Genomic DNA, 22,203 nt, shown 5'->3' with positions numbered 1-22,203 from the left:
TGGAAAGAGCCTAGTTCCTTTAGGTTTCAGCATTATGGAAGAAGAGGAGGCTAGAGACCTGAGCAAATTCCAAGAACCAGTCTAGGTTTCTAAGTGAAGGATTATGACTAGGGCCAGGTATGTTTCTTGCCCCAACCATGGTGTCCCAGGTATAAGGCAGGGATTAAATGTAGAGCAGTGCTGCATGGTGGCCCTTGGCCTTAAGGTACAAAGAAAGGACACAGAGGTGTGAGGACTGTGGCCCTTCTAAAGAGGACAGCCACTATCCCTCTGGCTTGTTCCCACTCAAGAACGTGGACCCAGTGATGCCAGAGCTGATCTCCAAGTCCAAAATGCAAACTCTGGTGTGAAATATTCCAATTTTTAAATGTTGGCAGTAACTCAAACCTTTTAAAATACTGTGCACGTTGCAATGACTTGAACATAGCCTGTTTACAACCTCTGCTAAAGGAGAAGAAGGAGATATGGTCACTAGTTGTTTATCCCAAATTCACAGAGGGATACAGCTGAAAAGGGGGTGAAATGTGCAGAGAGATGGATCTTCCATGTCCATAGGGTCCTGGCCAGTCCTGCCAGGCCTCCCTTGGGCACACTTTGGGGAAGGGGGTCTGGCAGAGGCTGCCTTCACCCCCTCTCACTTGGGCTTAGAGGAAGCCTCCACCGGGATCCTTTGGTCTTGCCTCTTCACCTCCCATTTTGAGCCGTTTGCCTTTTGGGAGCCTCGGTGTCCTCAGCCATACTGTGGCAATAACAGAATCCCTACCTCACAGGCTCATTAAAGGATCAGAAGGGATCAAGGTTGTAAAATCCAAGGGAGAGGTTGTCTTTCATTGTGGGGGTGGAGGCGGCAGTGCCCGAAAGGTTGGGATTCCCACTTCTAGCTGAGAGCTTCAGGGTTCCCAGGGGAATATCCTCACTGCTCAAGGCTACAAAGCTGGGGGAGTCTTAAGCACAGACTGAGGCCCTGACATCAGGTCTGACTTCCAGAGAAATGAGAATGATTATAAATAAGTGTAAAAAGAGTTAACAACACATCCTTTAAGCCAAGAAAAAAAAATACATCAAGAGGGACAGTCACAACTGAGCAGACTGACAGGAGGTGTAGGGGTCTAAGCCATGTGGCCAGGAGGGTATGAGGAGTGAGAGGACCGAAGTTCCCCTTCCCAGGCCCGGGAATTGGTGAGGAATGGAACAGGCTGTGGGTGGCAGCTGCTGCAGGTGGTTTCCATCCTGACCAACAGGGCTGCCCCTCTGCCCCTCCCCGCCCACGCTTTGTGGCCGTGCTTGGGGTAGGCATCTTAGCGTGACAGCGGCGTCTGCTTCAGGGACATAAGCACCGAGCGCAGGCGGGACACGTCTTTGCACTGCTTGCTGCTCTTGGGATTGAAGTCACACAGCTGGGCCACCTTCTCCCACTCTGTGCCTGGGGTCTCCTCCTTGGATTCCTTCACGAAAGCCTCCTCAGATGCCCTGCAGGTGGAGATAGGACAGAGGTTTCACAACTGTCCCCCTTTCTCCTGAAACGGTGATGCTCTGTTCCCACTGGGCAACGATCCCTCGCCCAGCCTACACTGGGGCACTTTGTTCAGAGTGCCATTCCCCAGCCCTGTGCCTTCTGACCTCAGACCCCCAGAAAAAGCTATGGCATCAGAGGAAGCCTGGCTCGGTCCTGCCTCAGGGACAAGGCAGGACTTTGTTCTTATCGTCACCTCTACCTGGAATGTTCTTCCCCCAGACCTTTCATGGCTTGCTCTTGCTGCTGCTTGTTCATTCATTCAGTTCTCAATGAAAGTCTCATCTTGTCACCCTAGCTAAAGTACCCATTCTCCGGTCAGTCACTCTGTTACCTCCATAGGAGTTTCCAACCTGGGGCTCCTGACACCCAAAGGCCCTTAGAGAAACTAATGACATTACCCCAGCTATTTCCAAAAACCTTGGCAGAGACAGGGCATTGATTAACCACCTGACTAACTAAAATCCCTGGTTCAGCATGGCCTGAATGTTCTGTGGACATTATAGGTGTTCTCCAGAAAAGGGTTGTGTGGTCAGATACATACTGAAAACTCAGTTAAAGAGGATCTTTATAGCAAAGTTTTCAATGTCTTTAAGGTTGTGCATCCTGAATCTCCAAGGTGGGTTATGTGATGGATATTGAATCTCCCTCTTTCCAAGTGTGTTTGACTACGGAGCCCTTTTTAGCCACAGAATGACTATCATCTCTATTGAGCTGTGGCCTGGGGAATGCTCCATCGAAGTCAGTCTTTGCTTTTGGATGGAATCAGGTCAGGCTGAAAACTGGTGGTCTCTTCATCAGAAGTTCTGGTTGACAGTTATAGAAGCCACTGATTATGGAACAATGGGAAAACAAAGTAGTAAATATGTTTTAGCAGACAAAGTCGAAACATGGGAATCATTACTGGAAAGACAATAAAGAATTTTTGAGTGGGGAGGACTTGTCTGAGCCCTGTCTGGCCAACAAGGGTCCCTCTGAAGCTCGAGCAGAACCGGCTCTGCCATGCTCCAGGCTCTGGGCTGATGGTGGGAAGCTCTCCAGGCAATTCCCAAGGTCTGTGCCAAGATGACCTGGCACCTCCCTAACGATCTTGCTTACCTACTGTATGCTCATTTCCTGAACCATAAAATAAGGCTCACAGCCTCTGCCCTACCAATCTGTCTCAATGAAACTCTAATGGAGGTGTGCCAGTTTGGATATATTATGTCCCCCAAAACTCCATGTTCTTCACTGCAATCTTGTGGGGGTTGATGTATTAGTGTTAATTAAGTTGGAATCTTTGGATTAGGTTGTTTCAGTGAAGATGTGACCCACCCAACTGTGGGTAATACCTTTGATTAGATTATTTCCATGGAGTTATGGCCCTGCCCATTCAGCATGGGTCTTAATTAAATCACTGGGGCCCTTTTGTGCTCAGACAAGGAGCTCGCTGCTGCAGCCAAGAGAGACATTTTGAAGAAGGCCATTGAAAGTAGACTTTTGCTACTCCCAAGTTTGCTTGGAAGAAACTAAGAGAATACCCCCAGACTCCTAGAGAGAAATGTCCTGGGAGAAAGCCATTTTGAAACACAACCTGAGAGCAAAAGAAGACACGAGCCACGTGCCTTCCCAACAACAGAGGTGTTCCAGATGCCATCGGCCATTCTTCTGTGAAGGTACCCTATTGTTGACACCTTAGCTTGGACACTTTTATGACCTTAAGACTGTAACTTTGTGACCAAATAAACCCCCTTTATGAAAGCCAATCCATTTCTGGTGTTTTGCATAATGGCAGCATCAGCAAACCCAAAAGGAGGAATGAGCAGCACACTTGGGAAAATGTAAAGTGTTGGGCAGGGTTGGATGGTGTGTGGTCACAAGGGGAGCTCTCCAAGGAGCTGAACTGCCCCTCCGGGATCAGGAGGTTCCCCTCTATCCTGGCTGCTCAAAGAGTGTTTCTTGGACCAGCAGATCGGCAGCACCAGGGAGCATATTAGAAATGCAGAATCTCCAGCCCTGTTTTCTCCTACTGAATCAGAGTCTGCACTTGGACAAGATCCCTAGATTAAAGGCAGGTTAAAGCCCCAGAAGTTCCAACTCTCTCCTCTCTTTGGGGCTGTCTTGGGGGTCTCAGGCCATTTCCTCAGGTGTGACAGGACCCCCAGGATCGAATCCCGGCTTCTCAGTCTGACATTCCAGGCACTTTGCCGCTTGCCCCAAGCAAAAGCACTGGACAGGTGGGAAAGTGGATGGAAGGAAGGAAAGAGGGAGGGCTGTTGCCCCAGTGTGCCGTTTGTGCTGCAAGAGGGTCACATCAGCAGGCCCCTGAGAGCAGAGTGGCTACATCAGGAACAGCAGGTACCTGGCACACAGGCTCACAGCCGACGTCACTCATCAGCCACTGCATTTTCCCCTTTAGCTTCAGAAACTGCAACACCCTACTTCAGGCTCACTACCAATCCTTTGGAGTTGGCATGAGACAAAACCCGTTTGCCATTCTAGGTCTCGATTCGTCACTGTATCAACTGGACCCCAAGCCAGAACAGGCGAGAGGGGCCTGTGGTGGTCTGGGAAGGGCTTCGCAGCCAAACTCAGGCCCAGGTTTTTAGGAGGAGCCAAGCACTTTGGGGCAGGGGGCGGGGATCATGTGCATATAAAACCATCTCTTATTGTTCATCCTCCCCCATGCCCCTGCCAGCATCCCCTGCTCAGGGCTGGTTTTGTTCAATAAAATCCCTCTTCACTCCATCTCCCACCCCCAAGAGAAATCTCTGAGGGGTGGAGTTGGGGCCGCTTTGCCATTCACCCTCCCACCTAGAGATGTCCAGTGCATTCTTTTCGTTGCCCCAATCCTGTAAGGCTCTGATTTAGCAAAGCTGCCTCCAGGCAGAGTAGATGCTCAACAAATGTTTGCTTGAGGGTTGGCGGCATGGATTGGTGCCTGTGTCCAGCCAGGGGCTCGCCTCCTGTTCTGATCCTGGCCCCAAGCCCAGCCACACTCAACTGTACCCCAAAAGCAGGACACTCAAGAGACTGTGTGTCAGCCACACCTAGGGGCCCTCACCCTCTGCAGCTCCCTGCCACCCACAGTGCAGCAAAGCAGACACGTACACGTAGCCGATGATATCAGCATCTGGCTGCTGGTAGAATGCTTTGTCAGCGATCCTTGAGGAGAAGGTTAGGAGAAGGTGTTAGGTGGGGGAAGACAGGATGGCAGGATAGACAGGCAGGCAGAAGGTGAAAGAGAAAAAAGAGACAGTGTTAGTACCTCCCATGGCAGAAGGGTTAGGAAGCACATTTCTGGAAGCCTCCCCCGAGAGAACAAGGATCCTCTCCCCAGCCAGGGTGCCGTTTCTAAACTTCAGCCCTGATCATCTGACTCCTCCTGGTCATAAACCTTCAGTGGCTCCCTACTGCCTGTGGCTGTGGTCTGTCCTATCATTTGACCTGCACTATGACTACCACCCCACCCTTTTCCTTCCCTCTTGCCCACCACTCCCTGATAGTTGTATGAGACATCGTGTCCTTCCTTTCATACCTTGCTCTTCCCTGGTCTGGAATGCCCTGCCCCCCACTCTTTTTTCCCCCTGATGAACTCCTGCTCATCCTCCAAAGCCCAAGTCCCAGACACAGAGGTTCCTGCCCCCACCCACACCCAGGCTTCCACAGCCTCTGTGCAGAGGGCCCTACTGGATTTGAGTTCAGTCACATGGGTGCGTTTCTTTCCTCAGAACTCTCCAAGGGCATAGATGGGGTCCTCCTCGTCTCCATCTCCCCATGGCCCAGCCCAGGGCCTGGCATGTTGACAGTTTCTTGAACAAAATGTGAAGACTTTCCAGACTGACCCTTTCCCTTCCTGGTAGGATTTGTACCTTGAAGGACACAGCCTCGAAGGCAGGGGCTGCTGGGCAGCATCCAATCTGAGACCAGGTCCACCAAGGTGTGCTCTGGAGGACACCTGCTGCCTTTGCTTGCCCAGCATTCATCCCCCCTTCTTCCAGGAAGGCACTCTGATTGCTCTTTGCAGAATCTGCCTCCACTTCAGTCCCTGTGGTTTGGATGGGACTGATCCCAGGCACAGCCCAAGGAATGGGCCTATCACCCAGGCTGGGCCTATCAGAGAGTCCCTTTCCCCTAACTACAGTCTTTGGTCCTAGGATGGGCATGTGACTCGAGCCACACCAGTGAGGATTATGTCTAAGACTTCAGCTGGAACTACTGGTAAAGTTATTTTCCCTGGGGTTGATGAGACAATAGGGCAGAAGCCTGGAGGAGCTGGCTGCCATCACCCCTCCTATACCAGGAGTGTGTGTTTAAGAGTAAAGCAAACACAGGAAAGCAGAGCTGAAAGGGAAAGTGAGTGCTGATTAACTTTGATCCCTGATCCAGCTGTGCCTGCAGTCCTCTCTCTGGCCTTTTCAGTTATATGGGCCACTGATTTCCTTTTATCCTTTAGCCACTTTGGGGTGAAGTACCGTCATCTCTACTAGCAGTAAAAACCTGTTCACAGGTTGGTTCTTCACGGCCAGCCAGGCCTTTTCCCACTCTGACCCTAAACCCCGGTCACAGAGGGCCTGGGCCTAACTGTTGGCTGCTGGGCCCTGGTAGTCTGGCTCATCTTCTGGGACCCCAGGACCTATTCTGCTCCCTCTCTGTCCTGGAGAGGAGGTGAGGGCTCAAAGTGTACAGCTCCGGAGAGTTATGAAGTCCATAGACACCCCAAGCAGAAGCCTGGGTGGGTTTTAGCTTCTCCTTCCTCTGGGCTCTTGCCACTAAACCACTCATCCTACAGACAGTCCCCATCCTATAGCTCCTCTCACTGTCTCCATGACTCCCCTCATTTCCCCTCGGATCCCCTCACAGCCCCTATTTCCCCCCATGCCCCTCATTGCCCCCCCATCACCCTGGCTCCCCCCACACCCCTATAGCTGCCCTCACCGGTTGTTGATCTTGTTCTTCTCAACTTGCTCGCTCTGGCGCTGGTTCCACTCCTCCAGGTCCTTCTTGGCCTTCTCCCGCCACTCCTGTTCCGTCACCTTAGAGGCGGCATCTGTGGTCCCAACAGGAGAATAAGTGGCCACCTTCCAGGAGCACCCAGGGAGCCAGCTGCCCCTCCTCGGCCCTGCAAGGCCGTCCCGGCCATCCTGCCCAATCCCCCACCAAGGCAGTGCAGGGGGCTGCCCCACTCAAACAGCCAACCCAGCTGTGAGCGCTGGGTGGTGGGGGGGCAGACGGGGGGCCTCCTGCAGCCCTGCCCTCACCCAGCTCCTGCAGCCGTTTCCTCTGCTCCTCTCTCCATTTGCGGATGCTCTCAGGCTCCTGCGTCAGCCTGTCGGCCTGGGCGATGGCAGCATAGCCGTCGGCGGGCCCGTTGGCCTCCTAGGACACAAACATGCAGCGGGGTATCCGGCCCCTTGCGCCTGCTCCTGCGGTCTCTGCTGCCCCCTGCTGGGGAACCCGAGAACCCAGACGCCCCCTGGGTACAACTTCACACCCACTTCCCACCCCGCCCCACCTCCCGTGACCATGTCCCTGCCTTTGCACTAGGTGCTCCCTTTGCCAGCAGCACTCCTCACCCTGTGTGACCCTGGACAAGTTACTCAACCTCTCTGTGCCTTGCTTTCTTCATCAGAGAATGGGGTAAATAACAGGACCTGCCCCATAGGGGTGACATAAGGATTCACTGAGGATCTATAAAGAATGTAGCACGCTTCTTGGCACACGGCAATCCCTTGTACTACTCTCATTAAAGCCGCTCCCTAGTAGAGTTTTATGTACTCAGTGACGCAAATCGCCCTCTGAAATGATCTCATTTTAGATGTATTTACTCATCCATTCTTTCTTCTTCAGAAAGGCACCTTCATGACAGCAGCGATGGCGTCTGAACTGCTCACTGCTGTGTTCCCGGCACCCAGCACAGAGCCTGGGACGTAGCAGACGCTGGGTAAATATTGGGTGAATGAATGACCACTCGGTGCGAGCTACGGTTATGCAGAAGGGAAGAGTGTGGGTTCTGCCACTTACCAGATGTGCGTGTGGCCTGGGGCAAGCTGCCTGAACTCGCTGGGCCTCAGTTTTCTCATGTGAAAATGGGGATAATAAAAGAAACTCATTTCTAAGCACTGTTGTGAGGATTTCCTAAAACAATACTTGTAGAACACTTGGAAGAGCTCCTGGAGGGATGGCTCTAGGAATGGCAGCCAGAATTAGGATTGTTATTCTTTGTTTCCATTTTACAGGGGAGGAAACCGAGGCCAGGAGAGATGGCAGGGCCAGGGCCAGAGTCCAGCCCTCGAGACTCCCAGGCCAGGGCTCTGCCTGCTTCTCCACTGGGGGTTGAGAGCTCAGCCCCACGAGGACGTGGCACCCCAGGGGCCTCACCGCAGCAGGCACCCTTTGCCAACCTGCCCAGTCCTCTTCCAACCCTCCTCTGGTCCTTTGCACACTCGGTGCATTCCTGTCTGCATGCCTCCCACATGCTTGTGCTCCCCATGTCTTTGTTTCTCTGGCGCTTTCCACCTGGATTTTTCTCCCCTCCCTTCTCAATCTGGCGAAATCTTATTCCATCCCGCGAACTTCCAGGTCAAAAGTCCCCTCCTCTGTGATGGTCCCCTCCCTCTCCCCAAGCAGATCTCACGCCCCTGCCTCTGTCACAGCCCTCGCCACCTTCTGTGGAGTCAATCCTGGCAGGCAGGGCAGGCCCCGATTCACCAGCCTGGAACCCCTCTTTTCTACCCATTCCTTGTTCTCTGTTCTCCTCATTCACACACTTATCAAAACGGTCCTGGTTACTCGTGCTTCTTGGTGCCCCCTCTCCATGGGACAGTGTCTGCTGTGACCTGTCCTTAGCATGTAGTAGGTGCTCAATAAACAGAGGTGGAATGAAGGCAGAACGCCCAACCCCTACCCCCAAGCCAGCATGTGCCAGTCCAGAGGAGGCGCTCAGTCAGCATTTGCCCCAAATGGTGCAGCAACCAGGGCCAAACAGCATCAGGGCTTGTCTCCAGTGGGCCGGGACAGGAGGGGAGGCGGGGACTTGGGCAGGTTGGTGCAGCCTGGCACCTCGGCCCAGGTCCAGCTCTTGGGTGCAGCCTGGCACCTCGGCCCAGGTCCAGCTCTTACTCCTCTTTCCTGGACAACATTACACTTCCATTTAGAGATTTGCTCAGGACATCCCCAGGGCCTTTCCCAGGACCATTATCTGGAGGGCAGGAGCTGCTTGCTCACGAAGTCCTGGGGCGAGCCCCCTCTGCACTCTTCTGGGAACAGCTCTGCCCCGAGGCCAGGCTACCAGGGACTCCCCCCTGTCCTCAGCCCAATCTATAGAACTTCCCTTCTGCAATCCATCCCTTGAGGCCTGGTCGGGCATCCCAGAGGGGAAGATAGACAGAGGCCATCATCAGGGCACACGAGGGATGGCCACTTGTGAACTGGCAACATTCTCTAAGGAAACAAACCTTCCCTCTGAGGCCTGAGAACTGTGCATAGGGGCCTGGAGGCAGGAAACCACCAGGCAGCTCAGGGTTGCCTTTAGGGGAATTTTTAGCTCCAAAGAACCCTAGTTACCAGGAATCTCTGCTCTTGGAGCCTATTTTTCTGCTCTGAATTTATCTCCAGGTCCATGTCTAACATGAGCTGCTGAAAATGTTTGCCCAAAGGGCTCTGCCCCTGTTTGGGGGACCCCAGGAGCCCATCCTCTTTTCCTGACCACCTTGGGTGGCCTCCCAGGCCAGGGGTTCTCTCACTGGCTGCACATTAGATGCAACTGGGGAGCTTTAAAAAATTCCAGTGTCAGGCCACACCCCAGACTCATTCATTCTGGATCTCAGTGGGCTGGGGGTGGGACCCAGGTGGCAGGATTTTTAAGGCTTCCTTGGAGAACCCAATGGGCAAGCCAAAGATGGGAGCCCCTGGTCTAAAAAGACACTCAACAGACATGATGAGTAGAAGGCTCAGAGTGTACTTGCCATATGGTTTCATCTAGAGGAAGCTCAAGAGCAGGCAAAGCTAAAGTACGGTGACCAAAATAGAGGTTAAAAATTGGAAAAGACCCAAAAGCGGATGAAAGTCTTCCATATCTACAAGTTGGGTAGGGGCTACAAAGAAATATACATATGTAAAATCAATCTGTACCCATGAAATCTGTACATTCTACTGCATGGAAAGTATAACTATAGTTTTGAAAAGGGAGAGAGAAATTGTGGTTAAAAAATGGGTCAAAGAATAAAAAAGGTAACAAACCAAAAAATAAGCAGCAAGAGATTAACTTTGAAGAGGGGTTTAACCAAATTAACGTAGACCTGGGTGCAATGACCCTGGAAAAAGGACCCAGGTCCTGTGTTCCAGTCCAGGATCTGCTATTTTAACCCAAATCCGTAGCTTCAGTTGGTGGGAAGAGAACATTTGCAGCCTTTTGAAAATATGTAAATAAGGAGTGATGATGGGGGAAAAAGAATGAATGGAGTACTGTCACTTTGGTGTATAATGTGTTCAGCCAGTTGACATGAGAAGTTCTAAAATAAAAATGAAATAAAGGCCCCCATCTGACCATCTACCCATCCACTTCCCACGCACTTAACAAGCAAGGACCGTGCCCTTCCTGGATGCCAGGCCCGTGTGGATGTCCAGCCACTGGGATCTCAAACCTAACTTGAATTTCTTACTCCCCAGACTTGCTCTTCCCTCCCCTCAGTTAAAGGCACCACCCTCCACTCAGCTGCTGAGGCCAAAGCCTCAAGTTCATCCTTGATTTCACCTTCCTTCATATCCCACAACCAAACCCATCAGAACTCTCTGGGGCACAACCTCTAAAACATGTCCCTGTTGGATCACTTCCCACCACTCCCCACTAGCCTCTGGCCCCAGATCCCGCCAGTCTTCCTGCCACCACCCCTGCTCCCCTGCACCCCGTTTTCCACACAACAGCCAGAATGATTGTTAATAGCCTAACGAGCTTAGGAACGTCCAAAGGCTTTCCTTTGCAATGAGGATAAAACCCAAGTGACCGGGTCTCCCCCAGCTCTTCTGATCTCCTCCTCCCTTGATCAGATGCTCTGGCCATGCTGGCGTCAGAAGGAGCTCAGCTTGGCCCCGCTCAGGGTCTCTGTTTAGAATGTTCTTCCCCTTGAATCTAGGCCCTACATCTCAAGAGTCAGGTCCCAGCTCTAGGAGAGAGGCCTTCTCTGATGAGCACTCTGGCTAACGCAGCCTCCCCCTCCACTACGACAGCCTCTTCAAGCTCCTCTGTCATTTTTCTCCATTGCACTTGTCCCCATCTGAAATGACCGGCTTATTTGTTCACGTTTACCATCTGTCTCTCCCTGAAAAGGATCAGTGGCACAAAATCATTGGACGGTGCGCCTCTCTGTAAGAGTACCTGGAACAGCTCCTGGCTGGAGGAGGATTTCAAGAATATTTACTGAATGCATTAATAGACGTTCAGGGTTGGGGACAGAGATGAAGCTTGGTAGGGGGAGTCCCTAACAAACAAGGGCTGCCAGCTGGGGTACATTCTGGAAGGAAGGTCAGGTGAAGAGGAGGGACAAAGGAAGGCATGGTCATTCCAGCCTGGGGCAGAGTAAGCAGGAGGAGACCAGGAAACAGTCCTTCCGGCCAGCATGTGTAAGGACCCGTAGCAGGAGGCGCTTGGGTAACTCTGAAGATGGAGATGGCACCAGAGCCGAGGGTGTGTCGGGGACAATGGGGTGGGAGAGGTGGGCTGGAGAAGGGCTTTCTGGGCATCACTCACTTCCCACTCACATCCTGCAGGGCCCACCCACCTTCAGAAAGTCTGCCCTAAAATTAAAGACTTGCAGATTATGGTGCATTAAAAGTTGGGAAGAACTTGCCAGTGGCTTTCTTTGATCTTCACCACCCAACACAGTGGGTTTTATTAGCCTTGTTTTAACTGGTGGGGAAGCCCTAGCTCCAAAGTCTCAAGGTCACCCAGCCAGGAAGTGGCAGAGCCGGGATCCCAACGGAATTATTGGCTATGAATATATCCAATGGCTCAGAGGGATCTAAGTCACTTCCGCATCACAATTTCTGTGCTTGTTTGCTAACTCCCTGATAAGTCCACCTTCCCAAGATTAGAGACCACACTCCCTTCTCCCGCTGCTCCCACGCCCCGATCCCTACCTCTCTCTCTCTCTCACACCCACACACATGCCAGTGAGCTCACTTAGTGACCTGGTCAGGCATGAATCCAAGCCTATCTTACATTTATAAGCTGCTTCCCAGGCTACCGAGCACTTTTCTCAACAGCCCCATGGGAACAGCTGAGCAGAGCCTCTGACTGCCAATTTACGACTGAGAAATCAGGCTCAGAGCAGTTAACTGATCATCCCAGGTCACCCCACTGGGAAAGCCAGAAGAGAAGACCAGGTCTTCTGCCGCCCACCACAGAGTCCAAGTAGGGTGTGGGTGTGGCCTTTAGGTGCCACTTAGAGCCCTCTTGGGGGCTTCTCTTGGCCCCTGGAGCAGCTGCACCTCACATCCAGGGGTCCCATTTGCAGCGTGTCCCACAGCACACTGTGCGAGGGGGTGGCCCTGCCGCGGGCCCAGGGCAGCAGGCCTAGTCGAGCTGGGTCCACCGTCTCCACCACGTTCCCCTCCACAGCCCCCTCACCTGCCTGCCACCCCTGGCTCTGAACCTTTGGCCTCTCCTGCCTCCTCCAAGCTTTGGGCGAGCCCTGCACTGGATATCTTACCCTCTGTGTCTTGGCTCATGCTCTCCCCTTAGTCAGGACCACCCGCATCCCCCTCCCCCTGGGGCAGCCCCCAGACCATCCCCTCCCTGTCACTTCATTGCAGACTCTGGCATCTGAAGGCCTATATTCAGGTGCTGACTTTTATTAGCTGTGCAACTAGAGCAAGCTATTAAACTTCCCTGTGCTTCCTTCCCCTCATCTATAAGTGGGGATTAACAACAGTCCCTATCTCCATGAGTTCATCCATGCAACACTCTTGCATGGTGCCTGCCCCATAGTAAGAACATAAACTGTTAGCTCTTGCAACTATACCCACATCCCAGCTCTTGCCATCCTAGGTAACCATTATTTCTCTCCAGGCCTCTATCTTCGATTAGAAGTGACATCTTTGAGGACAAACTCCCTGTTGGATTTGCCTCTATGTCCACTCTCCTGGACACAGTGCGAGGCATGCAAAAACTGAGTTGACCAAACAAATGAAAGTACGAATGGATGACTGCAGTGTAATGTGGGTGGGTGGGGGTTCTGGGAAGAGCTCTGGACCCAGAAGCAGGGGGACTGCCTGGGCTTTAGGTCCTCCTTCTGCCACTTGCTAAATGTGTGACCTTTGATAATTTCCTTCTCTGGGATCCTTGGACTTCATCGGCTATTAAATGACAGTTGTCGCCTCCCACACATGGTGCCAAGTGAAGCTCATGTGAAGTCATTGGCATGGAAGTGTTCTGTGGTCTGCAGATCATGTGAGACTGGGAGGGATGGGATAGTTCTTGTGGCTTATCGTGGCTGTGGAGCCAAGGCTCCATGAAAGCTGCTGGCTTTGCTGCACGAACTGAGAAGAGCACAGTGCGGTTTCTGGCAGGCAAAGCCATTTGAAACAGCTTACTGGCTCCCCTTCTTGGGTCTGACCTGGATTTATTCTCCTCTCCTGCCAGGTGACAGTGAGGGGCCGTGGGTCCAGCAGGGCTCCTGTTCACTCACTTGAGCATCCCAGTGGGGAGCTGGGTCAGCTACTGGGAGGGCTGGCAGCCCAGGGGCGCTCACCAGTGGCTCAGGAATGCTCTGAGCCACTCCCCAGCTCTGGAGAAGGACAGGGTCAGCAATGGCTAGGACCAGAAGGCAGGGGCTACAGTCAAGGTCAGGCTTATCTCAAGTATCCCTTGTTATTGGGCCACCCTGGGCCGAGCATATGCTGTGTCTCCAGAGATAGTCAGGAAGATGTGACATAGCCATCTTTGGTGGGATTGACCAGCTCAAGATAAGCTAAGCTGAGCTGTTACATCCTCTAATTAGCTCAAAGGGAGATGATGGGATTGTGGGGCTGGGGAGAGGAAGAGAGAGCTTGCATGGGGAGGGGGGTCCTACAGAGTCCTTCTATCCCTGCCCCTAGCAGGTGGAACCAAAACAGGTGTGGGCAGGCCAATCCTTAGACCACGTGGGCAAACATGCTTGTAGCTGGACCTTCTAGAAAGTTGCCAGAAGAGTAAGAAATGGAGCTAGAAAATTCTATAGAGCGTTATGCACAATTGCCAAGAAACTGAAACAACCCAAGTGTACATTAACCCACAAATGGATAAACAAAATGTGGTACATGCACACAATGGAACATTATTCAGCCATAAAAAGGAATGAAGTTTGGATGCATGCCAAACCACAGATGAATCTTGAAGACATCATGTTGAATGAAATAAGCCACCTACAGAAGGACAACCGTTATATGGTCTCATTTATCTGAAATAATTAGAATAGGCAAATTCATAGAGTCAGAAACCAGAATGCAGGTTACCAGGAACTGGGGTGGGGTGGGGAGTGGGGAATTAATGCTCATTGAGTGTAGAGTTTCTATTCAGGAGGATGGGAAAGTTTCGGTCCCGGATGGTGGTGACGGTAGCACAGCATTGTGAATGTGATTAACACCAGCTAATTGTATATTTGAAAGTGATTAAAATGGGAAATTTTAAATGGTATATATGTTACCAGAATAATAATTAAAAAAAAAAAACAAAAAACGTAGAACTGTATGCCACAAACAGTGAACCCTAATGTAAACTATGGGCTACAGTTAATAGTATCATTCTAATAACAAGGCTTCACCAATTGTCACAAAAGTAATACACTAATGCAATGTGTTAGTAATAGGGGGAAAAAATGTGTGTGAGGGCAGGGTATACAGGAACAATGTACTTCCTGCATGATTTTTCTGTAAATCTCCAACTTCTTTAATTTAAAAAATTAATAAAAAATCAAAATTAAAAAAGCAAGCAAGCAAGCTCTGCCCAGGACCCTGAAGCCCTGGGCATTCTCAGAGCAAGGCTTCTTTCCTTCCTGGAGGTGCAAGCCTAGCCCTGCTCCGTGTTTGAGCCTAAAGAAAGTCTGCAGGGTTCTCCACCTGCGACCCAGCTGCCATGGCTGGCCAGATCCAGCAACGGAGGGCGAGGACAAAGGGCACCAGGACAGGGGTCAGAAGACCCAGGTGAGCCTGACGTTAGCCACTAAGCTTCTGAGTGACTTGCTTCATCTGTGATCCCTCCCCTGCCTGTAAGGATTCCAGGATGGCGCTGATGTGAAATGATTTACAAATAAACACACCAAGATTCTTATTAGTAACAGGGTTCCTCCAACTCCCACGTCTCAGATCCACCAAAGGCAAAGCAGGCCGGGCCCCCTACAGCAGGGGACAGGAGGTGGGCAACCAAGTCAATGAAAACTCTGCAAATCACTGAATTCCTGTGTGACTTTGCATAAGTCACTTCACCTCTCTGAGCCTCAAGATCTGAATCTATAGAACAGGAATATTATGCTGCTCACAGTGCCCTGGGTGCTTCTGTGATTCCAAGGGTCTCTCCAGCTCCAGGTCCACCTTAGGACACAGAACTTTTGGGTCAAGCAAAGTCCTTTTGCGTCTGCCCGCAGCCTGGGTGGCCTAAGCCTCAAGAATCTACCAGACCATGCAGGAGTAAATGCTGGATCCTTGGCCCTTTCAGGCCCAACTAGGCACGAAGTTCCTTCCCAAAGTCCTAGAGACTGACTTTTCTAGCTTGCTTACAGCTGAGTAATTTTCCAGAAATGGGACTTGGCCAGTTTCCCTGACCAAGGTACCAGCCCATCCCTCTTACATAAGAATGTATTGTTCATTTCCCCAGAGGATTGAGGAGGCCAAGGCCTCAAACAGGGTGGGGCCCAGGAGATCCCAGAGCTGTGGCTCCACACTCCAGGGTCTTTGAGCCAGTTGGAATGGGAATTAGGGCTTGTCCAGAGAAGGCCTAGACAGACCCGGGGGGCGGAGAGCAGGGTGAGGGCTGTGGCAGGTATGGGGGTCCTGGGGAAGCCATTGGTGGTTTGAGCTCCTCAGTCTAAGTGTTCTTAGACAGATTTGTGTGTACAGGTGTGGGTTAGGAGAGAGAAGCAGTTCTTCAGCAACATCCTTACTGTGTGTTTTTGTTTCGGGGTTTTTTTTTTTTTTTTGGATTGTTTGTTTTCTGGTTTAGGATCACTGTAAAGATTTTTTAAAACGATCCAGCAAAAGCAAAAGTCCTTTTCTTTCCTCACTCCCTCCTCCCTTGAGGCTAACCACTTTAGTTAACAGTTGGCGCACAGCCTTCCAGATATTTTGTGCAAACATATCATTGAAATAAAAAAAAAAAAACAGGACCATACTGTGCATAGGATTCTGCAAGCTGCTTTTTTTCCTCTTAATATATTGTGGGAATCTTTTCATGTCATCACAGAAAGCTCTGGTTGTTCTTCTCAACCACAGGATGGTTTTCCAGCTTACCTACCCAGTCCCCTGATGCTGGACACTTAGGTTGTTTCCAGATTGTCTGTTATAAATAATCCTTCAACGAATCTGGGTGTCCTCATCCAAATTATTTCCTGAGGGTAAATTCCATGAAACGGAATTTCCGGCTCAAAGGGCCTGTGCCTTTCAAATATGCATACGTGTTGGAGAAGGTCACTCACTTTAGCCTCCCATCAGTGGTACATGCAAAGGCGTGGCCCAATGTTTCCTTCAGTCCATGCCATTGTGGGTCACTTTGTCTTTCCATCCCAATACCTGGCATCACCATGGAAAACCTGGTACCCCATCCTTCCCTGTCTTGGATGGTCTTTATCGTTGAACCCCCTTGCCCTACATGCAAAAAAAAGGTTGTTTGACAACCTTCCCTGTGTTCCCATCCCAATGCATCAGACATGAACAGAAGGACTTGCAGCCCTAAGCCTACAGCCGATGGGGGCTGCAGCTTGCTGGGAGATCCCAGAGGTCCCCAGTGGTGTGGTCAGCCCCATCACCACTGAGGCAGCATCTTGCTCACCTGAAACATGTCTCCATTGATTGTGGTCCCCACCATGTCCTCAGAACCAGCTAGAAAGAGAACCAGAAGGCAGCATTAGTCGTTGCCCAGCTTATAGCGAGCACACAATGGTCCTACCTTCATCTGCCCAAGCCAACCCCTGCCTAGGCCCATGTATATTTTGATGCATGCACATAGAGACGTAACAGATCCTTGAATAAATAGGGCTTATTCCTTGGCTGTTCACAAAGCCTTCCTGTAGCCATTACCATGTTTGATTTTCCCCAAGACCCTGGGGGGGGAGTCATCATCAACCCATTTTATAGATTCTCAAGCTGAAGTTCAGAGAGGGTACGTGATGGCCCCAGGTCACCCAGCCGGTAAAAGCTCCACACCTACCTGAAATTAATTTACTGGCAGCCATCGCTGGGAACGGCCTGAAGGGTAGACTGAGGCGCTGTGGGCTGAGGGCGGGGTCCGCAAGGGGTAAGGGAGAGGGGCCTACGTGTCCCTGTCTGTCCCTGCCATGAGCAACTGCTCCACCTGGTAGCACCTGGCCTATTTTTTCTCCATCTGTCCCTCCCAGAAAGATTTTTATTTTGCCACCATCAGTGACTCCTCCTGATCCCTTCCCCTTGACATCTGATTAGTCACAAATACCCATGGCTTCTGGGGCAGCAGGGTCTGTCAGAGCGGCCCTCTGCTCTCTCATCCCTGCCCCAGCTCCAGTCCAGGCCCTCACCACTTCCCCAGAGCCGTGGAGTGGTACCTGCAACTTTGTATGAGCTCAGTGACTATTTGGTGAATAAACAAATGAATGTGTCAAAGAAAGAATGAAGGAAGAAAGGAATGGCTTTTGCCCTGTCACAGGTCTCCCTGACTCCAGCTTCATCCTCTCCCATCCCCTCTTCAAACCAACTGCCAAGGCTGATATTTTTCAAAACAGACTTGCCTATGTCACTTTCCTGATTAGGAATATAATAAAAAGCCAAACCAAAAAGAAATCCACTTTCCAGGGACCACAGTGGCCTAAGAGTCTGCTCATGCCTCTGGGACTTTGCAGGTACTGTTCCTTCTGCCTGGAATGCTGTGCCACGCATACCCAGGGGGCCCACTCCCCTCATTCCCTCCGCCTCTGCTCAAACACTGCCTTACCTGACCACCCCCACATCCACTCCTCCCACGCCCCTTCCTCCTCCCTCGGCAATATTTTCTCCATAGCACCTACCATGGACTGATCTGTTTATCTGTGTATGCATTTGTTATTTGTCTTCTCCACTTAAATGGACCACATGTGACAGCAGGGACTTTTTGTTCACTGCTGGGTCCAAGCACTTACAACAGTGCCTGGCACATAGTAAGGGCTCAGTAAATATTTGTTGAATGAGTACATCTAATCCCCAGCATTTACTGTCTCGCCCTGCCTGTTTTTCCTGCCTTACTTCCCACCAGTCCCACCAGAACTTAAACCAGAACTAAATCCTGGGTTCCCCCTTCCCCAAATCCACCGCTGTGGACCCCATGTCTTTCTTCCTGCTTCCCTCTCTGAAAACCTCTCAGTTGGAGCCAGTCATTCTCCAAGGCCCGAGTCACAGGTCGCCTCCTTTGGAAAGCCTTCTCCTACTTCGCTAAGCACTGATGGAAGTTCTTACCCCTGGGCCAGCCCAGGACATCATGAAGCAATCACCACCCTTGTGCAATTTCCCGTGACCCACCACCACATCACCGCCTTCCCAGGGATCATGCACTCCCTTATCAAGCTCTATAGCTTCCTTAGCTCCTAAGGCTCCTACACAGATGAGAACAGCAGTAACTTTTGGCTAAATGAAAGTTAAATTGCTTTTGGGGGGGCTCACTCTTATCTGCAAGGTCTGTCTAAGGCCCCTGCAAATCTGCCACGCCTGCCAGCGAAGAGCCACAGGAAGCCACACTGGGTTAACACAGATGGACAAAAATCCCTTTACCAGATGGATATAGGGCTGTGAGCAGCAGTGACGGAGTAGTGATGGAGCCCGGGGACTGAAGAGACAAATACTCAATCCCAGGGACAGGGTTCCCAGTCAATACAAATTATACTTGACTTTGTTTTTGGAGCCCAACAGTGTTTGATTCTGTCTAACTGTTGGCTCTCCATCTACTCATTCAGATAAGTTACTCCCGCATGGGTGGCCTGGTCCCTAAATCAGGGTGGGGCTGACTGACGGGGTCTCGGGGGCAGCAGCCTCTGCAAAGGGTCTTCCTCTTCTGAGGTATCTCCTCCACCAGGGCCTCACGTTACCAGGGTCCATTCTCATGAACATGCCGATTTGGACGCTTGCCCTTTCTGGAACAGAAGTAGAACCACCACCCAGCCCTAACCCAGCCCCCTTCTCAGGCTCTTCATCTGCAAGCAGCCGCCCAGTGCCCACCCTGGTCTTGGGAAAGTTGCCTGCTACAGTCTCTCAGACTCTACTCTCTGTGTTCCTCTGGAGATGAGATATCTTCCTGCTTCAGCTTCAGCCATCTTCGGGAATCCCCAACACCCCCCTCCCACACACACAGAATTACCAGTATCTGTTCCTGCAATGCTTTCGGATTAGTCTGTGCCATATTTATAATAGTGCGTCTGCAATCATGGGCCTGTGGCATTGGAGCACAGCCAGCTCCTGGGAGTCCCAGGGGTAATTCCATGGGTGTTGCTTCCCTCAGATCCCTGACCCCTTTTGGAACAGGGCAGAGAGGGTCTGGAACATTCTTGTGAGCTGACTGAGGCCCAGCGGGGAAAATGGGCTTGCCCTGAACTGACCGGGCAAAGTCAGGGGTGGAGCTAGGCCTGGCGCTGAGCAATCTGGGTGTGAAAATGTAAACCTTTTGAGCCCTACCCAAGGCTGATGAATGGAAACAAAGCGTGCGTCTCTCTAGCTGGCCATAGATCCAGCCCAAGATGAGAGGCTCAGGCCTAAGCCAGCATTTCTTTTCCCAGGAGCACCTGGGTTTGAATGTCAGGGCACTTGGCTCAGGGGCTGACAAATCTAAGGACCCCATCCTCTGAGAGAAGGTGATTCCAGGGATGCTGACTGGCATCTGCTGCAGGAACCAGTTTCCACCCAGCTCTGAGCAGTCCAAGGCCTTCTTCTCCACCCCTTCCAGGTTTCTGGCACCCTTTGCAGGTCAGGAGAGGATTACCTGCCTAAAAAACAGTCAGATCCATTGCATCTTGTCTAGCCACCTATTCAGCCACCATCCCGCAGCACCTTGCTGCTCCCCCAGCCCCACTTAGAGGATAGCCGAGCATCTTGGACTTCAGCAGATGTGAGTCTGGGAGACCCCTGCCCTCCCAGAGCCATGTCCCTGAATGGCAGCTCCCTGGAAAAAGAGAGTGTGCTGCTGCTTCTCTCCCTGTCCCCTCGGGTCTAGGGCTAGTCGGTGCCTCACCCACCAAGGCTACAAGCCCTTGAAGCCCCACCTTCCCGGGAGAGGCCACACCTTGCTCAACTCCCAGAGGCTTCAGCTCAAGTTCCACCTGCCCTTCCCTCCCCCATGGTTCTAACATCAGTTCCTCCTCAACAGGGCCTCCCCCAGGCCGAGTGGAACTGGGGATGGAGGTGGTCTCAAGGAGGAGAGATGGACAGGGATGAACACTAGTGCATGGATGGAGGCAGGCATTTCCTGTGAACTTCCCGGGACAGGTGAGGGTCCGTGCTGAGGTGGCTGGGAGTGACTGCTTCAGAAGACCTCCAAGGCTGGCTTTGGTTGGGTGGCAAAAGACACCCTGTCCTCATCACCTCCCGGGGGGGGGGGGGGGGGCTGCCACAGTCTTTGAAAAAGCAGGGAGCCCAAAGTCAGGGAGGCCTGGGAACGAGTCCCAGATCTGTCACTCATTGACTGTGTGACTTTGAGTAAGACACTCAGATTCTCTGGGCCTCCAGTTTCTTCAGGGTTCCAAAAGGCTCACTACATTTCTCATTTCGAGGGCACCCAGAAATGCTTCAAACTCCTCAGCCACAGGAAATGTCTTATTTACTTCTGTGTCTCCAGTGGGCCTGGTACACAGTAGGTGCACAGTAAATGTGGAACGAATACAGACATGACTATAAAGAGCCTTGTAGACATTTTTTTAAAATATAAGGTACCACTTATTTCAACAGGCCCATTAAACCCCACCAAAATGACAAAATTAACCTGAAGCAAGTGCTGTTTGGGATGACCCATTAAGGTGATAGCTGCTTTTTTGGTAAATATTTTGAGCAATTGTTCCTTCAAGCCAGAACCAGAGAAAGAGACATCATTGATAAACATGACTGATATTGCAGGAACCAGGCCAATCACAATAGCCCTGGACCTCTTTTGTAAAACCATTGAGTAGCTGATTACAGATCTTAGAGGGCAGGATTACATCAAACTGCTGCCCTGTGTCCCTAAGCCAATGTCTACCCAACTCAGAGCCAGGCACACTGGAAGACAGCGTGGGCAGGTGGAGAGAGGTTAGAATCCTCACTGTGCCACTTGCTGGTCGTTTAACTAGTGTAGACCCCTGAGCCTCAGTTTTTCTGTCTCTGAAATGGGTTTAATAATAAAGATGAAATGATTAAATATAAGCAGAGGGCCTGGCCCTGGAGCTGCGGAATGGCAGGTGGTCCCCATGCCCCACCAGTCTCCCCTGCTTTCCCATCTGTGTGAGAGGGCTAAGCCTGAAGAGGGGGAGGTCTGTGGCTTGCCCACACCTGCGCCCCTTAACTGGGAGCCTGGGGACCACAGGACTCCCAGAGGCTCAGAGGGGACTGACTCTCAGGGCCGGGCTGGTGCATGGGATTCCAGAGCTCAGCAGTGGTGGAGCTTGCCTGGGGATGAAATGTCATGACCGAATTCCTGTCCCAGGAGTCACCAGAGAGCCACAGCCCCAGGAGGGTGCCCGGATAGGGATCTCAACCAAGAGCCTTCCCCCATTTCACTCAGCTGCCCCTCCGGCTGCTCCTGGAGAGAAAGCCCCTTCACCCGACTGCGTGGTCCCCGGGCCGGATCTGCCCTGGCCCCGGTATCGCGGTGCGAGCCCCAAGCCCCCGGGGTCCCAGGCCACCGCGCTGACTCACCCCCACTCGCGGGTCCCGGCTGCGCGAGGGCCGCCAGGCTGCCGGCAGGTGCCCCGAAGCCCTCGTCATTCTCTATGCCTGCGATCTCACTCTCCTGCTGGGCCAGGAACGCGGCCGCCGGGTCCTCCTCCGCCACCTCGGGGGCCCCGCTCTCCGAAGACGAGAAGAAGCCAAAGTCATCAGCCATTTTCCCCGCGTCTCTGCTGAAGCCTGAGCCTGGCGCTTGGCTCGGCCCGGCGCGTGCCCGGCGCTGCGCCCCGGCGGCGGCGACACTGTCCCCCGACCCGCCCGGGGGGGAGCCGGCCTCGGCGGGGACGGGCTTGGCGCGGTGGCCCCGCACTTCCTCTCCGCCACCCGGCCCGGGCTCGCCTGTCACTGCGGCTGCAGGCGCCGCGGCGGGAGGAGCCGGGAGCGGGAATGCGGTGATGTCACCGGCCGAGGGAGGGGGCCCGCAGGACGCCCCGGAGGTCGCCTCGTAGCGGCCACAGGGGGGCGGCAGCGCGGCCCGGGGTGCCCGGCGGCTGGGACGGCGCTCCAGGCTCACTCCTCGTGCGCGCTCATTTCCAAGACACCAAGATGCGGCACAGCTCGGACCGGGGCGCGAGGGGAAGTGGACGAGACGAAGTGGCCATAGAGCGTGCACG

The 22,203-nt window shown here is 52.4% G+C and overlaps 1 protein-coding gene across 2 annotated transcripts; it reads right to left on the bottom strand.

Annotated features, from left to right (window-relative positions):
* Positions 1 to 1,012: 1,012 nt before the first annotated feature.
* On the bottom strand, positions 1,013 to 21,960 carry CLTB (clathrin light chain B). Of its 2 annotated transcripts, XM_037823112.1 has the most exons (6): positions 21,560 to 21,960; positions 16,512 to 16,561; positions 6,754 to 6,871; positions 6,431 to 6,542; positions 4,604 to 4,657; positions 1,013 to 1,470 (listed from the first exon to the last, which is right to left on the bottom strand). In XM_037823112.1, the coding sequence occupies exons 1-6, from the start codon at positions 21,744 to 21,746 to the stop codon at positions 1,299 to 1,301; spliced, it is 693 nt and encodes a 230-aa protein (XP_037679040.1). In that variant the 5' UTR covers positions 21,747 to 21,960; the 3' UTR covers positions 1,013 to 1,298. The 2 variants fall into 2 exon arrangements, with proteins under 2 accessions (XP_037679040.1, XP_037679041.1); XM_037823113.1 differs by lacking the exon at positions 4,604 to 4,657 and having other exon boundaries at positions 21,560 to 21,953.
* Between the last annotated feature and the right edge of the window lie 243 nt (positions 21,961 to 22,203).

The sequence above is a fragment of the Choloepus didactylus genome (genome assembly GCF_015220235.1).
Source record: "Choloepus didactylus isolate mChoDid1 chromosome 11 unlocalized genomic scaffold, mChoDid1.pri SUPER_11_unloc1, whole genome shotgun sequence".
Classification (NCBI taxonomy): domain Eukaryota; kingdom Metazoa; phylum Chordata; class Mammalia; order Pilosa; family Megalonychidae; genus Choloepus; species Choloepus didactylus.
Note: the sequence above shows the minus strand (reverse complement) of the source record. Positions and strands in the feature narration are given on the sequence as shown.

What these genes read in the sequence shown, in the direction of transcription:
- CLTB (XM_037823112.1), bottom strand. Translation starts at nt 21,746, where the DNA reads ATGGCTGATGACTTTGGCTTCTTCTCGTCTTCGGAGAGCGGGGCCCCC. An exon ending in TCAATGGAGACATGTTTCAG is followed by an intron (nt 6,872 to 16,511) that starts GTGAGCAAGATG and finishes TTTGTGTCCTAG; the next exon opens with GAGGCCAACGGGCCCGCCGA. An exon ending in AAGAACAAGATCAACAACCG is followed by an intron (nt 4,658 to 6,430) that starts GTGAGGGCAGCT and finishes CTTCTCCTCAAG; the next exon opens with GATCGCTGACAAAGCATTCT.